General features: G+C 43.6%; 1 protein-coding gene across 1 annotated transcript in view; it reads right to left on the bottom strand.

The window, feature by feature from the left end:
* Positions 1-16,564, bottom strand: part of LOC147890769 (uncharacterized) — a 28,055-nt gene extending 11,491 nt beyond the window's left edge. The window contains exons 1-4 of the mRNA XM_087389541.1: positions 16,259-16,564; positions 16,068-16,144; positions 13,223-15,977; positions 7,784-7,835 (exon numbers count right to left, since the gene is read on the bottom strand). Of these exons, the coding sequence (XP_087245667.1) occupies positions 7,784-7,835; positions 13,223-15,977; positions 16,068-16,144; positions 16,259-16,445 (3,071 nt within the window). The 5' untranslated portion in view covers positions 16,446-16,564. The remainder of the gene's footprint in view (positions 1-7,783; positions 7,836-13,222; positions 15,978-16,067; positions 16,145-16,258) is intronic.
* Positions 16,565-17,543: the final 979 nt, after the last annotated feature.

Raw genomic sequence — 17,543 nt, 5'->3', positions numbered from 1 at the left:
ACTATTGGATTGATCACATTGGTCGTACTGCTTCTTGCGGCAATCTCTTTCATAGTGTCCAAACTTGTGACAGTAGTTGCACTGGATATTTGACACATTGGTGGATGCATTCCCTTGTCCTTGGAATCTTCCTCGATTGAAATGATTTCCTCTTTGCTAATTTTAATGTTGCTGAGGATGATGCTGATGTTGATGTTGATTTTGCTAATGATGACCTTGTTACTGATGATGATGATTACCACTTCTCTGATATGATCTACCTCTACCTCTGCCTCTGCCTAAAGTTGTGAATGCCTGATCATTAGAATGACCTTTACGTGCTTGGATGGCCTGATGAATCCTGAGTTCTTCACCAAGTAAGACTGCTGACTGGAGCTCTTCTAGTGTTGGAATTTGTCGTTGGATGGCAATACTCTGGACTAGATTCTCGTATCCCTTTCCTAGTCCATTTAGGATTACTTGAACAATTTCTGCTGGAACATAGTCTCTCCTGCTGGTGCGAGTTGATTGTTGTAGTCTTTTATCCGAAGTACATAACCATGACCGGTTTCGTTGTTGCTGTTGTGGAAACTCTGGTTCATTTGGTTTCTTAGTGTGAGAATCCTGGATGTGTTCTTGGACTCGTAGAGAGCTGCGAACATATCCCATGCTTCTTTCGATGTCTTGATTGTGTTGAGCTGTCCTAGCATGACATCTTGCACATTCTACTTGATCAGATGATAGGCGTACTTGTCTTTCTTATCCCATTTTGCCTGAGCTTGGGAATGGGCAGGATCTGCTACTGGTGCAGAAATTGTTTGTGTAGCTATAAATACTATTGTAGATCCTGTTGCTGGTGCTATGACAATAGGTGGAGTAGAGCTGGTTGGATCGTCCAATGGTCTAGGTATAGATCCATCAACATACTCCCATTTGTCCTGAAGTACTAGAATGGTCTCCATTCGGTATTTCCATGTACCATAATTGGAGTTGTGTAGCTTAGTAGATGCCTCTAGATTGAGGTTGCTAGTCGTAGACATGGTGCAAGAAATGTACTCAAAGTGTCATGAAAATCTATGTATGAATCAACTGCAAAACATTGACTATGCCAAGTGAAATATGAATTATCAGTGAAGATAGAACTGCAATATATAAAATCTAATCTGTATTACAAGGCTTGTGGCAAATGATGCCGAGAATAGCCAAGAGGCTTTACAAGGCTGAAATGATGTGCACAATGCCGTGAAATAGCCGTGTAGGTTTTACAATGGTGGCATGTGTGTGTGAAATCAAATGCTATCTGCCCACTGAACAATCGGCAATGCCTCTAAACTCTCTAAAGTCGGCTCATTGAACTGATGAACATCAGGTTTTAGGTAATCTAATGATGTGAAACCGTATGTGAGTGTATGGACTTTGAGTAGGTACTAGTCGAGAATTTCGGGCATGGCTTAGATTGGCAACTTGGGGAGATTCAAAGCATCCCCTCTATGGCGATCTAGTCTACTCTGATCTAGATCTATACCCCATTGATTAATGAAAGAACAACAAATAATTTCTTTTCTTTGTTCTTTTTAAGTGCTGGGTCAAATGCATCGATGTAGAGGCTGATGTGCATGTAGGAAGTGGATTTGTCATGGACAAGGCTCAAATGTGAGTGTAACTTGCACTAAAATGTGCGTGTGATGTAACGAACGCATAGAGCACAAAAAAATGAGCGACTTTCCTTTTTCGAACACCCTCAAATTTTTCCAGGATCAAGAGATACGACTTGATCTAGGTGGAGGGACAAAAGGAGTGCAAATGGTGCTCGATGATGATGTGTCACTTTGCGTGACATGCAGTGACTGTGGAGCTAAGTGTGCTTATCAAGGGACGTGGTAGTGATGAGGTGGTCCGTGAGGTGGCAGTGATGATGTGGCAGTGAGGATAAGGGTGCCACCTGTCACAATTTAGACCATACCTTAATTAGGGGTTAACTTGACCTTGGTTAATATAAGCAACCCTATCTAGAAGGCTGAACGTGACTGTATCACTTAGCTGAGGTTAAATCTAATTTGCCACGTGTTTGTTTCTTGATCTACCTTCCTAACTCATGGTTGGATGAACCTGACCTTGGTTAAGCTATGGGCAGTGGACTCAACCCGAGTTACATGGGCTAATCATATTGAGGAACAATAATTAATATGGCCTTATCCTCCCACATGGCTTTTTCTAAGGTTTAGAAACCTTGGAGAAGCTGATCCGGAGAGAGAGATGGCGATGGCGAAGTTGAACAGAGATGGAGAGGCCAATCTGGAGAGACAGCTGGTGTTGGGTGCCTTCAACAGCCACTGGGAGGTGTTGAATCGTTTGCCATTAGAGCTTTAATCCGTGAGGTCTTTGACGGGTTGGAACAGCATGTTGGCTGGTGTTGGCATCGGTTGGAGTCCGTCGAGGAGCCGGCCGTTGGAGCACTGCTCTTTGGTTTGAGAGTCGAAGGTTGGCTATGGAGCAGCCCGATCGTTTGGAGGTCATTGGTGTCGTTGATGCGTTTAGCGCCTCTCTAGATGCTCTTCGCTGCGTAGATGGCTCGTTGTTAGGAGCGGTCTGCTGTAGAAGACAAGCAAGTCTTGGCTTTGTTGTAGGAGACCTTCGGGTGGAGCCGAATGTGACTTTAGTAGCCAGACCTGCTACGCTCTATCTTGCTCTGCGGAGATGAGAAGCAGAGCAACGGCCTGATCACGAAGGCTAGAGTCTGTCATGGAGCTTGAAGAAAGGAGGAAGGGCATCTCCTTACCTTCGCCATGAGTGGCTCCTCCGAAGTCATGGCAAGAAGGAGGATTCACAGTGGGTGTCGATGGAAGTGGAAGTCACCTTACTACATGAATGCTATGCATGAGCTTTGCGCTGGTCTGCCTTTGCTCATGAGCTCATGCTGCAGTCCGTTGAAGAGCCTTCGTTTGGAGTCTTGGAGCTATTTGCTGAAGGCGTTGCAGGAGACGCAAATTCGAGCCTTAGGTAGAGGTTTGCTAAGAGAACCTTTTGGCCCTTGAGCTGTTGTAGGAGCTCTCTAAGTCATAGAGTTGCTTTGTTGATGAGATGTCTCCCTATCTCTCATTGGGTGTGAGTGTTGGTTGCATGCATACTAGGATTTGTGCATGTTGCTAACATTGGTGCTGGGGTTGTGCAACCCTCATATTCTAGAAGCATGCGTTTACATCATGGCCTACAACATTGCAAATGGCACATCATAACCTTGGAGGTTGGGCCACTTCTAGTGGCTTGAGTCTTGCTGATCCTTGGGATTGGGCACTCATTGGCCATGTGGTTGGCCATACAGTGTGGGCACCATACATTCTCTCTTCTTGGGTATTATGGTGGCCAAGAGACTCACAACTTTTGCTCTATGTCCTACATCATTTCTTCCTTGACTCGGTAATGCCATGGCTTCCACTCGATCCTCACTGGTGCATTCCTTGGTGGAATTGCTTCCCTTCTTGGAAGATCTATTGTCGTAATTACTTGATTTCTAGTCATTATTGTCACTATCAAAGTTGCTCAAATCATCCTTGATGTTAACTGTAGCTTCATGAGCATCGCTGAATTACGCATAGCTGCTAACTTTTTTCATTTCTTTGCAAATGGGAAATTTCATTCCAGAAATGAACCATGCAATTAGGTACTTGTATCAAGATGGGGAACACACTTGGCTATCAATCTCTTCATTCTTTCCAAATACGTTCTAACTTTCTCCTTTTTGTGCATTTCCATATTTCCCAACTGGATGGCAGGATAATCTCATAGCCTCTCCATTTGGAACCTCCTAAATTTCTTAGATAGCAATGCCCATGTGGCTCTTTCCTCTACTAGATGGTCTAGATGCCATTTTGAGGCCTCATCAAATTAAGTCCATGGGGAACTAAGCTGCTTTACTTTCATTTGGTTGTTTGCCACGAACACAACAAGCTCTATCAAAGAGTTGAAGGAATCTTATAGGATCCCCTTGTCCATTGTACTTTGGCATTTCCAATTTACCAAATTGTCTTCTCGCATTTTTGTTGTTGCTGTGGTTTTTGCATCTTTGATTGAAGAAGTTTTTAACACCCGCTTTGTCATCTAGTACTTCTTCATCGTGCCATTGGTCCTCCATGGTGCTTGTCAACTGGGAGATGTTGAATTCTTGGAGGGCATCGAGGCTAGAAAAAAGCTCGTAGGAGGTGCTATCCTTCTTCCTAATCTCACATGCATACAAAATCCTTAATTGTGGCCTTCAAGTGGGTGCATATGACTGTGAAGTTTGCATTTGACTTTGACCTTTGTAGGCTTGAAAATGGCCAAAAATATGTGATTGATGGGTCAAATCCATCCTACATGGATTTCCAGAGCCCAAAACAATGGGAAAATGATTTGGATTTTCTTTTAATGTAGATCTTTATGGGTGTGAGATCGATCAAGGTGTGCTTTGGCCTCCAAATGGCCAAGATATGGGCCGTTAAAGTAAGGTGCAAAAATCGGCAATTTTCAACATGACCATTCTTCCCCTTTTCAATGAGCAATTTTCAAAGAGGCTCTTCTTCCCCTTTTCTTTTCTTTTTTTAGTGGCGTTTCAGAGAGGCCTTTGTTTTCTGGGGAAATTAACCTAACCTAATGTACTTAATTATAATTAGTTTCTAGTAACCTAATGGTTAGGTTGCAAGATTTACCTAGCTATGGTTAGTTAGTACTAACCTCTCCCTCCCTCCCTGTCCCCCTCCCTCTCCCTCTCAACTTGGAAAATTTTTCAAAACACTACAGGTGAACTGCTTTACAACCTAGTACGTACCCAAGAACTTCCAACTGTTACATTTTTAAAATTTTGTTTTGATTTCCAAATAAGGAAATTCTCTCTCTCTCTCTCTCTCTCTCTCTCTCTCTCTCTCTCTTGGTGTGAGCTGTTAGGGATGGAGGCAATGTGAGTGGAGGTAGCAATGTTGGGAGTGCACAACGGTGGTGAAAGATGTTAGGACGCAAGAGTGGGTTGATTGAGGTTACATATGATTTAAGAGAGTAGAGGTGGCTTTGGGAAGTATTGCCGAGGTGGCATTCGAGGTTGCATGGCAGGATGGAGGTGCAGTGGCACCTTGGTTGTAACCAATCCCTAGGTTGGGGTAGGGGTTCAAACAAACTTAGAGTTATATATGAAAAAAGGGGAATCCCCCCTGGGCGCCTTATGCCTAATTGGGGAATAAAGAGATAAGTGGGCTAGAGCAAGGAGCTGAGTTAGCTAGATGTACTTGGTGTATAATTAATAATGGGTGTGTCCGTGATGTATGGAGGTGTGTACATGCTATTTAGCAAAGCTATATACGTTGAGGACATGAGAAGTACAAATTGAAGAAAAGCTATACATTGAGCTAGAGAAAATAACAAAAGAGAAAAAACTTGATTACCATCTTAAAAGTCCAAAAATTCCTATGAGATTAGGAAGAACTAAAACTACCATGAGAGTAACCCTCAAGGGGTAGCTAGAGGTGTCCATCGATTGAGATCGCTCTGAGATTATTCTGTATAATTTATCTAATGTCTATTGTTGGCATCACGGCACCTCTCGATGGTATGTAGTTGAGGGTGGCATATGGCAACACGACATAGTTAGAGAGAGAGAGAGAGGATATGATATGATTTACATCTTATGGACCTTGTATGAACATCAATTGTTGAGGGAGTCAAGGATATATGAGCCTATACACAAAGAATAAATTAAGTATAAATACATAATCCATTGATGAAATCTATGTGGGTTGTGTGCATATCTTTAACTTATTAACCACGGACACGAGAAAAAAAAAGAGAGGACACGTGATAGCTTGGAAGAGAAGAGCCTGCCATGTGTCACAAAGAAGGAGCTCTTGGATGGAGGCTTAGAGGGGGGAGGAGGTGGAAAGACAAGAGGCATGCTTTGAGTGGGGAAGAGGTGGAAAGAAAAGAGGCAGCTTTAGGGGGAGGGAGGAGACAGAAGGTCAATGGAATGGAGGAGATGGAAGTTCAACTTTGGGAGGAAGGAGGAGATGGAAGGTTAATGGAATGAAAGGAGGAGATGGAAGGTCTCAGAGCCATGGGTTAAGACATAGCCAAAATTTCATAAGCTAATCCAATTATGCAAGGTGAATTGATTAGCAATTTAAGAATCGATCATTCTGTTGGCTGGTTGACAGAAGATCCACCTTCAACTGGAGAGTGGTTGAGGATGGTCATGCATTTTTACCCTTGCAAAGCACGGGTTCAGTACTCGTAACAAGTAATAGATGTTCTTAAACACACATCCATACACACAATGTGCATGTATGTGCGCATGTGCATGCGTGTGTGCACACTGACAAACGTGTGTGCACAGACATGCACATACACATGTACGCATGCACACACACATACACACACACACACACATGCGCACATGCACATGCGTACACAAAAACACATGCATGCATGCACATGCACACACACTTACTACTCTATCTCTCCCTTTTTCCAATGGCCTTTACCACTATATATACCTTATAAAATGCTACCTTCTTCAACTTTGCCTTTTACACGTCGAAATTTTTTGACCTTTCACCACCCTCTCACATGTGTTATGCCAAATCCACCACCACTAGATTTTCAATTGTTGCTCAATGTTCAACCTTCACTCTATTGGCCTATTTAAATTTCCTTCCTCTCCACTTCTTATCACAGTCAACCTCTAGTCAATGTTCCATAAGCATTCACTCTAGTGGCCTATTTAAATTTACTTCCTCTTATCATAGTCAACCTCTAGCCTTTGACAAAATTTACCTTCTCCATCTAAAGCTGCTCTCATATATACTTGATGTCCATTCCCTCATATATCCCCACACTTACAAGTGTACCTCTCGGTCTCATCCAACTACACTTGCTGGACTTTCTTCACATCAATACATTTAAATCTCATGTCAATTGGCTTACTTTCTTCTTTATGCTCCTACTCACTTCCTCTTGCTTCTACATTAAGGTTCTAGCTTGCTCCCTCTTCTCCTATGTACCTCCCTCTTCTTGCTTCTACGTTAAGTTCCTAGCTTGCTCCCTCTTCTCCTATGTACCTTTCTCTTCTCATATGTACCTTCCTTTCCATCTACTCCTTTTGCTAATAGGGTGTTAACGTTAAGGTTCCAACTTGCCTTTTTTCACTGTACTCCTATGTACCTCTCTTTCATTTTCTCCACAAGTAAGGTTTCTTCTTTCTCCCCTACTCCTTTATTCCTCTCCTAAGTACATTCCTTTCCCTCCATTCCTCTTGCTTCTACGTAAAGGTTCTAGCCTGCTTCTTTCCCTCAACTCCTACATACCTCTCTTCCTCTTGCTCCTATGTTAAGGTTCCTTCTTTCTCCCCTACTCATTGCTTCTTACTCCTTTCTCCTCCTTCCTTTGTCATATTTTCCTTCATCAATATTACAACTTGTTTAATGAAAAACCCAACGATTTGTACTTTTTAGTTCCCTTATCCTCTCTATCTTTCCTTCTCACTTACTCTTTTCTATTGAAAGACTCAAATAGACTCCAAACCTATGCAGTTTCATAGGCCATACGTCCATCCTCTCACTCCTGCCAACCCATCTCCTATCTTCTCACCTACTCTCCCTTTTAATGGATTTGCAAACGCAAGGGCTTAGTAAAAGGGCTTGATTACTCACAAGTATTTTCTTTGTTTATTTTATGTACCTTACAAAACTTACATAAGTAAAATCTTGCTTACACTATAGTTCATCAAAGTTTCTTTGTTTTGGTCTTGAAATATAATGTCTCTCTTGAATATTTGTCATTTAACAATGCAAAATTGGTCTTCAAAGTCTTTTTTACATGCTCGTGTTCCCCTACAACTTTGGTCAGTTGCAAATAGTACCCTACCCTAGTTCATCAGAACCATGTGCTTTTTGCCTCATTTCTTCTGATATTTTTCTTACTTTCTACCCTTATGTTTGATTTTATACAGAAAGGTTTGTTAGACACCCCACTTTAAGAAAACTCCTTGAACAACTCACTTCCTCCACCTTCCCAACCTCTCAAGCGATACTTGAGCCTACATCTAGGAGGACCAAGGCAGCCTGTGTACTGCAGACAGAGCTTGAAGAAGGCCTGCACACCTAGGCCGACACTCAAGGCAGCAAGGTGCGGAGGATCAGACATGGAGACTAAGGTCTACATATACTCATCAAGGAGCACATGGACTTGGGGATCTAGGGATGTCTTGGAGGTAGCAAGACGTCATCTTTTGGTAAGGACCAAGGACCGGTTTGGTGGGACTTTAGCCCTCTGTTGTATTATGTCCATTGGGCGGAAATATTTAGTTGGTCTTATATCTCTCTTGAGAATTGTCTATTTGCTTATCCACATATATATGTGGAGCACATTAAGGAAGTTTGTGATTCCACCCACACCATCACTGTGTGAGCTCATGGGCTATTCTATCAATCTTCCGATGTGCGTACCCTCTCTTGGTTAATTTCTAAAATGGTATCAGAACCTAGATAGGAGGCTCACAAGTGTGGAAGCTTGGAAGGCAAGGACCTGCCAGAAGGAAGACCTTGATCCATGTTTCTAGGGAACTGACTTCCACAATTGGGGGTTTGTGCCCTTGAGAGAAGGAGGGTGAGGTTCGGTTAGGTGTGTAAAGAGTTCTTGTCTACAAACAGTGGTGCTTGCTTTCGGTTTGTTGTGTGGTATAGTAGCAAAGATGTTGATTTCAGAAGCAGAAGCCTCTTTAGCCTATACTCCTCTTTCCTCCTCCTCCAGTCAAGTTCCTTCTTTCACTATCCTCACCTAATTATCCTATCTGGAAGGTGAAGATCCGGAGTCATTTAGTGGCTCGAAAATTGTGGAAGTTGACAACGAGAATGGAGGCAAGCCAGAGGATGTGCCGGACATAGGGAGGATACTTGTACCGGTAGATGGAGATGAACTTGAAGTGTGGAAAAAAAGACATGCCCAAGCCCTGGCCTTGATCATTGGGACAACAGCGGACTCAATAATTCCTCATATCCAGATGATTGACATGTCAGTAGAGGTGTGGGCCATTCTGATTGAAGGATCTGTATGAGACAGATAATTATTGACTCTCAACATCAACTCTACAAGATGAAGGAGATTCGGTTCATGATCATTTGATGAAAGTCAAGGTGGTGAAAGATCAACTAGCATTGGCTAGTCAAAAGGTAGACTAAAGCCAGTTGGACTTGATGGTATTTGGGATGCTGCCACGCAGTTTCAAGAGCTTCGTTACTATAGTGACAGCAAGACAAAGGATCAAACCTCTGACCTTTGAGGAGTTGGGTCCCTTATTGCTACATGAAGAGGCTCCAGAGAGTCTCTATAACAAAGATGACGACGACAAGGCGTTGCTACCTAAGGACAACGTCAGCAAAGGACAAGGCAAGCCTAGCGGTGGCAAGCCTAGAGGAAGCAGAAGAAAAAGTGTTTCTATTGTGTTCAGCCAGGAAGGATTGCAGAAAGAAGGCGGTGGATCAAAAGAACAAGGAGTCCGACTTAGGTTCAGATGATGAGACAAATTCTTTGGCTGATGTGGTAGTCGGAGAACTGTTCTTGGTGACATCTCCATGTGGATCAGTTGGAGGATAGACAACAGTTGGCCATTATGGCCTTGCTGGGTCGGTGCAAATAGGGGGCTACCAGCCCCTATTAAAGGGCCCCCTTGGGGCCTCATAACACATCCACCAAGGCAGCCTTAAAGGAGCAGATCTGGAGCAGAGGAGCAGCAGACTTGGGGCCTACATCCAGGAGGACCAAGGCAGCCTGTGTACTGCAGACAGAGCTTGAAGAAGGGCTGCACACCTAGGCTGACACTCAGGGCAGCAAGGTGCGGAGGATCAACACGGAGACTTAGGTCTACATAAGCTCATCAGGAGCACGCGGACTCAGGGATCTAGGAATGTCTCGGAGGTAGTAAAACAGCATCTTTTGTTGGTGAGGACCAAGGACCATGGTTTGGTGGGACTTTAGCCCTCTAATGTATTGTGTCCATTGGACGGAAATATTTAGTTGGTCTTATATCTCTCTTGAGCATTGTCTATTTGCTGATCTGCGCAATATATGTGAAGCACACTAAGGAAGTTTGTGATTCCACCCACATCACCACTGTGTGAGATCCTGAGCTATTCTATCAGTCTTCTGCTGTGCGTACCATCTGTTGGTTGATCTCTAGCAAAAAAGGTGATTCGCATTAAGTGGATTTACAAGCTTAAATGGAAAGCACATGGTACTCTTAACCACTTTAAGGCAAGGCTTGTTGCAAAGGGTTATGCACAACAGGATGGTATTGACTTTGCAAAGACCTTTGCCCCCACTTTGAGGATGACTACTACCAAATGCATGATTGTTATGGCAGCTCATCACAGCTGGAATATATATCAGTTGGACATAAAGACTACTCTCTTGCACGTAGATTTGCAGGAGGAGGTATATGTATCTTAGCCTCATGATTTTGTGCAGAAGGGGAAAGAACATAAGGTGTGTTGGCTGAAGAAATCTCTATATGGCCTTAAGCAGGTGGTCTGCAAAGATACACACTTATTTGATCGCACATGGCTTCTACAACAGTCCAACTGAGAGTACTCTCTATGTCAGAAAGACTAGAGAAAAAAATTTGGCCATCGGACTTTATGTCAATTGTATGCTACTCATAGGAACCCATGAGCAGGAAATTGCAGATGAAGTATACATAGAAGCTGCTCCAGTGGTTTTCTTTGGATTACAAGCCAATTGCCACACTTGTGGAGACAGGTATGAGGTTGCCTTGAGGACCCATTTGATCAAACCTTATACCAATAGGCTGTGGGCAGTTTGATTTATTTATGCAACATAAAACAGCACGGTTACATATAGGGTATCACAGTTGAGTAGATTTATAAACAACCCAGGGAGTAAGAATTGGAAGGCTGTGAATCGGATGTTCTGCTATTTACAGGGTACTCAACACATGGAAATCACTGCATGCTTTTTGATGGAGTAAACCGGTGCCAAAGGCCAAATGGGACAATTGGCATTAGAAAAATGCCTTGAGTATACCTAACTTGAAAGACATGGCAAAGAGATTAGCAGCAGAATGGCTACTTAGAGCTTTTAGATCCCAAGAGGAATTAAGGGATGATTAGTTTCTCTTGAGAAACATAGACTGTCCATCCAATAGGGAGGCGAACTTCAATCAATACCTTGCCTCCCACCCAGAGTAACCACCTCCATCAGTTGCAAAGAATCTTGTCTTCCATGCTCGCACAAAGTACATTGAGATACACATAGATTGTCTGCAGAAGAGATCAGTATGATCTATGTGCCTACACATAATAATCTGGGACATATATTCACCAAGGCATTGCCTCATGAGAAGTTGGAAGGCTTTCACAAGCTTATGAGCTTAAACCTTTTGGTGATTGATGTCACATCTACCTTGTACTTGATCACCACATCTCTCCAGGGGGTTTGTAATATCTCATATTATGGGAGTGCTGGGTGATCATATAGGCATAGAGCCAGGGCAATTTTCAGTCCAGGTATCCCCGTGCTAGTCGTAGCCTAGTAGGCACAGTTCCATGTGACCTACAAGGGGCATGCTTATGTTGTATTTAGCATATCTTGTGGATGTGACTACGTCTGGTCACTTCACTAACTCCAAGCATCATCCACTTTGTGTTTCTTGCTCTCCCGCATCTCTGTGTCCTTGCAGTCCAACTCCAAAATCTAGCACCTGTTCTCCATCATCACAAGACATCTGTTGCAGTTTTTGCTAATTGCATTTTGGAGAGAGCTTGTTCGTGCCTGATATTTTCCTGTATCTGCACCTTCCAAAGCATCTCTACTCTATTCTAGCTTTCCCACTTCTAGAATATTTAGTTCCAACGTGGACTGCAAAGGAGGAGATTTGTGTACTATTTGCACCATCCGTTCTGCCAGATTCAGCAGGCAATGGGAGGTTTACAAGCTGAAAAAGACCAGAGAATGAGGATGCTTGGGGTGAAGGCTGCAAAGTTGGTGGCAGAACTAGTTCCTAGTGAACCACTGAAAGTTGAAATTCACAGGCTAGGTACAGATATTCAAAAACTTCATTATGTGCACCGAGAGCTTTTCTCCCAAGTAAAGTTAAACTACTAACACAGGATTTACAAGAATATCGAACCCTGATGCATCTCACAGGGGCTCAATTTAGAAGTAGATCAGCTGTGCCTAGCTTGAACAAGCTAGGTGGAAATTACATGTAGAAATCACAAAAACCTTTGGCCTCTGTATTCATAGAAATTGCAGAATTGATTTCTACAAACTGCAGATTTAGAATTCACACCACCTTCTTTTCAGCAATAGATTCACCTTTACAAAGGCAACTCCCTCTGAATAGACTCAAGGACCAGAGGGACACTGGCTACTATAGATCCATTTGCATAACCAATAGACCCTTAGTCTGTAATCGATGTATGATCTTCATTTGCTCTCTTTTTCTCTCTTGGTTTCTCAGATGTACTGGTGAAACCAGTTGTAATTGGAACTTCATACAATTATCTCATGTCTTTTGAGACATAATATTAAAATTATTTTTGCCAAAAAAAAGTCCCCACAAGGGTACTTTCCTCCCTTAAAGACATGAAGCAGTTTGCGCTTCTAAGACTGATAGTTCGTTTCTAATTCTGGCATAAAGATTCTTGACAACATGCATGGGTATACCCTTGGGCGTTGCGCCTTGATTAGGATACACACAATAGCTAGCTTCTGACTGTGCCCAACCCAATTTCAATGCACATCGTGTACATAACTTTTCTGCAACGTTACCATATTGCTTTGGGAATGTCTCGTATCCCCCACCAAAATATGAGTGCACAATACTGCCAATGTCAGTCCATCAACTGTGCTCTGGCTTCTTCCATGCTTGTTCTTTCAGTCTCATCACCTATCTTCTTCCCCTCCTGCTGCATGTGAGCATCTGCATAGATGTTAGACATCAAGATATAGGCTGCAGCGTCCTTTTGATCCAGTTGCACTGCATGATCAAAAGCCAGTCTTCCAAGCTCCACATTACCCCACTTTTGACAAGCACCCAAAACCGTATGCCACACCACAAGATTAGGATGGCAGGGCATATCCTTCACCATTGCTACCACCTTGTCCAATTGGCCTGCACGGCCAAGTAGATCCACCATGCCCGTATGGTGCTCAATAGTTGGAGTGATGCTAAAGTCTTTGCTCATGGCCTCAAAGAGCTTCTGACCCTTTTCCACTAGGCCTGTGTGACTGCATACACTAAGAACAATAGAGAACGTGACCCCTCCTGGCTTTATGCCTTCTATACTCATTCTCTCAAGCATATGGAAAACAGTTGCACTTTCTCCCAGCTGGGCATATCCTGCAATTAGTGCATTCCACGAGACCTCGTTTCGAACTGCCAGACTGTTAAACACTTTCAATGCTTTTGTAAGCAAGCCACATTTGGCATACATATCCACCAAGGTATTGGCAATGAATATATCGCTTTCCAGTCCCTGTCTGGCAATCTCAGCGTATATTTCTTGGGCCTTGTCTACAGCTCCTATGCTGCCACAAGCTTTCAAGCAGCAAATAAATGTTGCAAGATCTGCAGAGACCCCATCGAGTTGCATCCGATCAAAACAGTTCAGTGCTTTCTCAACAAGTCCATGCCCGGCATATCCTGAGATTAACGCATTCCATGAGACTACATCTCGAATTGGCAGGTTGTCAAACATGTCCTGTGCTTTTGCAAGCACACCACATTTGGCATACATATCCACCAAGGTGTTGCCAACAAAAAGATCTCTTTCCAGCCCCATTCTAACAATCTCAGCATGTATTTCGTGGCCCTTCTCGATGGCGCCTATGCTGCCACAAGCCTTCAAGCTGCAAACCAATGTGACAGAATTTGGAGACAGACCCTCCAGTTGCATCCGATTGAAACAGTTCAGTCCTTCCTCAGCAGGCCCATGCTCAGCATATCCTGCGATAAGTGCATTCCACAATACTACATCTCGAACTGGCATCTTGTCAAATGCTTCCCGTGCCTCTATAAGCAAGCCACATTTGGCATACATATCCACCAAGGTACTTCCAACAAAAAGATCTCTTTCCAGCCCCTTTCTTGTAATCTCGGCATGTAATTCTTTGCCCTTGTCTATGTGTCCTATGCTGCCACAAGCTTTCAAGCTGCAAACAAATGTGACAGGACCTGGAGAAAGTCCCTGCAGTTGCATCTGTTCAAAACAGTCCAGTGCTTCCTCTCCAAGGCCATGCTCAGCATATCCTGCAATTAGTGCATTCCACGAGACCTCATCTCGAACCGGCAGCTTGTCAAATGCATCCTGAGCTTTTGCAAGCAAGCCACATTTGGCATACATATCCACCAAGGTGCTACCAACAAAAAGATCTCTTTCAAGCCCCTTTCTAGCAATTGCAGCATGTACTTCTTGGCCCTTTTCAATGTCTCCTACGATACCACAAGCTTTCAAGATGCAAACAAATGTGACAGCATCTGGAGGGATGCCCTCCAGTTGGATTTGTGCAAAACAGTTCAGCACTTCCTCACCAAGCCCATGCTCGGTGTATCCTGCAATTAGTGCATTCCATGAGACTACATCTCGTTTTGGTAACTTGTCAAATGCTTCCCGTGCCTTTGCAAGTGATCCGCACTTGGCATACATATCCACCAAGGTGCTGCCAACAAACAATTCTTTTTCCATACCCTTTTTGGCAATCTCAGTGTGTATTTCACAGCCCTTGTCTATGGCACCTATGCTCCCACAAGCTTTCAAGCTGCAAACAAATGTGACAGCATTTGGAGAGAGACCCTCCACTTGCATCTGGTTGAAACAATTCAGAGCTTCCTCACCAAGCCCATGCTCAGCATAACCTGCAATTAGTGCATTCCACAATACTACATCTCGAATTGGCAGCTTATCAAAAGCTTCCTGTGCTTTTGCAAGTGATCCACATTTGACATACATATCTACCAAGGTGCTACCAACAACAAGGTCTCTGTCCAGCCCCTTTTTGGCAAGCTTGGCATGTATTTCTTGTGCCTTCCCTATGGCTCCTATGCTTCCACAAGCTTTCAAGCTACACACAAATGTAACAGCATCTGGAGAGAGACCTTCCAGTTGCATCTGTTCGAAACAGTTCAGCGCTTCCTCGCCCAGCCCTTGCTCAGCATATGCTGCAATTAGGACAGTCCATGAGACACTGTCTCGAACTGGCAGCTTGTCAAAGACTTCCCGACCTTTTGCAAGCAAGCCACATTTAGCATACATATCCACCAAGATGCTCCCAACAAAAAGATCTCTTTCCATCCCCTTTCTCGCAATCTCGGCATGTATTTCTTGGCCTCTCTCCACATCTTTCAGCCTAGCACAAGCCTTCAGTAGGGCCACGAAGGTATATGTGCAAGGATGTACAGAATCTTCTTGCATTTTCTGATAGAGGCTAAGAGCATGCTGCAATTCCCCACATTCAATATAACCCATGATGAGGGAAGTCCAAGAATACACGTTCCGATCAACCAACTTGTCGAAAACCTTCTGAGCATCGCACATGCTTCCAACTTGCACCAACATTGGGACGAGGTAGTTCCCAAGGGATTTATGATCTTCCAGCCTAATTTTGCACATGTATGTGTACAAGCGCTTGGTATAAGATACATTTTTCTTGGCTCTGCACTTATGCAAGATTCGTGTCAAGTTCCGAACCGAAGGCAGCTGGGGGGTCTGTTCTATAGACGTGAGTGCCTCCTCTAAGCTGAGTATTTCCCAGCCACTCTTCTCTCGCAGTTCTAGAGCTTTAGATGCATTCACCTGTCCTCCAGACCTGAAGCTGGCCTTGCCATTTTCCTCCAATCTACCCTGATCAATTGATACTTTAGCGTTTTGCATGTCGTTAGCCCAACCTGCATTGTCCCAGCCGACTATACATAGCGATTCTTTGGTAATATTCTGCTTGAAATCTGAAGATCTTGGGATTGTCTGTTGATGAGATTCCCATCAGACTCGTCACACTAGCACATACAGCTTTAACTGTGCAAACCATTCAGTCGAGACTAATCGCACACTTACTTTGCTCTTTCGGATATCCCACCAATGGGAGGGGGCCGTGAGATAGTCCTTCGATAAGCAATTGGTCCGTGGGCTAGCTGAAACAAACAATGAAAACCAACGTCCACACAATGGATGAAATTAAAAGCAGCCCTCTCATCCTAAATTACCCATTTAGACCATTGGCAATGTCCGCCAAATAAGGGAAGTACCTGGACGCGAGCATTCGTCCAATTCAGCGCAAGTCACTGGATACTTATGAGGAGTCATCCAGCTGGAATGTTCTCCGTCACGGACCGGATCGACGATAAGGCTGCTGCATAGTTCCGTTGCAGTTGTGTCAGAAGTCCGACAAAGATCTTTGCCGCGTCCTGTATATAAATTCATCATGATCATCATCTCAAAGATTTTCGAGGCCTCCTGTCTATGAGTTCAACACAATGATCTTCATGAGGCCCTTAAAAAATGCAGGGGTTCCTCTTGATCGATTATAAGGCCAGCCCACGAGCACTTTTTTAGAGCAGTGTCATGGGTCTAATGACATGGAAAGGATGAGTGGGGGTGGGAGAGAGCATTTTAAGCTGGAATTCCTTAAAATGGGCCAATGTCAAACCAAGAGGTTATTTTTTTCCTCTCTGGGTTTCATTTGGCTCCACTTTGCAGCTCGCTGGAGGAACTAGAGCCTCTGTTCAATTTGGCCAATGCTCGGTTGAATGTCCTTTCTGATGGTGCAAGAATGAAGATGAAGTCTACTCGGATCTACCAGCGCTTGCATTCCTCGTCCATCGATCTCTCAAAGGTCTCGTATATTTGTAGAGCTCGGATCTCTCAGTTGTGGGCACTCCAAGTAATTTTGTATTTTTGAAATGCCTCCAAGGCTTTGGCCTAGTGGTTTGAGTGTTGGGCTGCCAACCCTCAAGTCATGAGTTCAAGTCTTGGTGGTTAAGGCATGGAGTCTTGTCTTGTGGGTTGGGTGTGTGTGAGTGCCACACCTGTGTACCCATTGCCCATCAGTCTAGGTCAGGGTGCCCCTGGATAGGACCACGGGTGCGTGAGTGTGGTGTGGGTGTGTTATTATTATTATTATTTATTTTTATTGTATTTTGAAATATTGCTGTAGTTTTATCAAGATGACCCAGCAGATAAAACATGTGGGTGGTTATGTGTGTGGCTGATTATGTGTCGGTCTTTGGTCTTGAGTTCAAGTCTCATGGGCAGCTCATGATTCCATCTTGGTCACCCCATATGGGGCCCTTGTTAACACTTTCAATTTCATACAACTCAAAAAAAAAAAAAAAAGTTTGGGCAGGCTCCCTTTGGATTAGGTAGAAGACCAGATGCTACCAACAAAGCACAAACATGATAAAGAAAATAGACAATAACATATAATAAAAGCATAAAGTATTGTGAGATTATGGCCACTTAAATGGGTTTTTGAGTAGTATAATGTCCTAAGAAATGGTCACAAATCCGATTCGTTTATCATCACATCCGTTC

The sequence above is a fragment of the Dipteris shenzhenensis genome, chromosome 18 (assembly GCF_047967505.1).
Source record: "Dipteris shenzhenensis isolate YYH24624 ecotype China chromosome 18, Dip_SZ_1.0, whole genome shotgun sequence".
NCBI lineage: Eukaryota > Viridiplantae > Streptophyta > Polypodiopsida > Gleicheniales > Dipteridaceae > Dipteris > Dipteris shenzhenensis.
The sequence above is the reverse complement of the archived record's forward strand: the minus strand, read 5'-3'. Positions and strand labels throughout refer to the sequence as shown.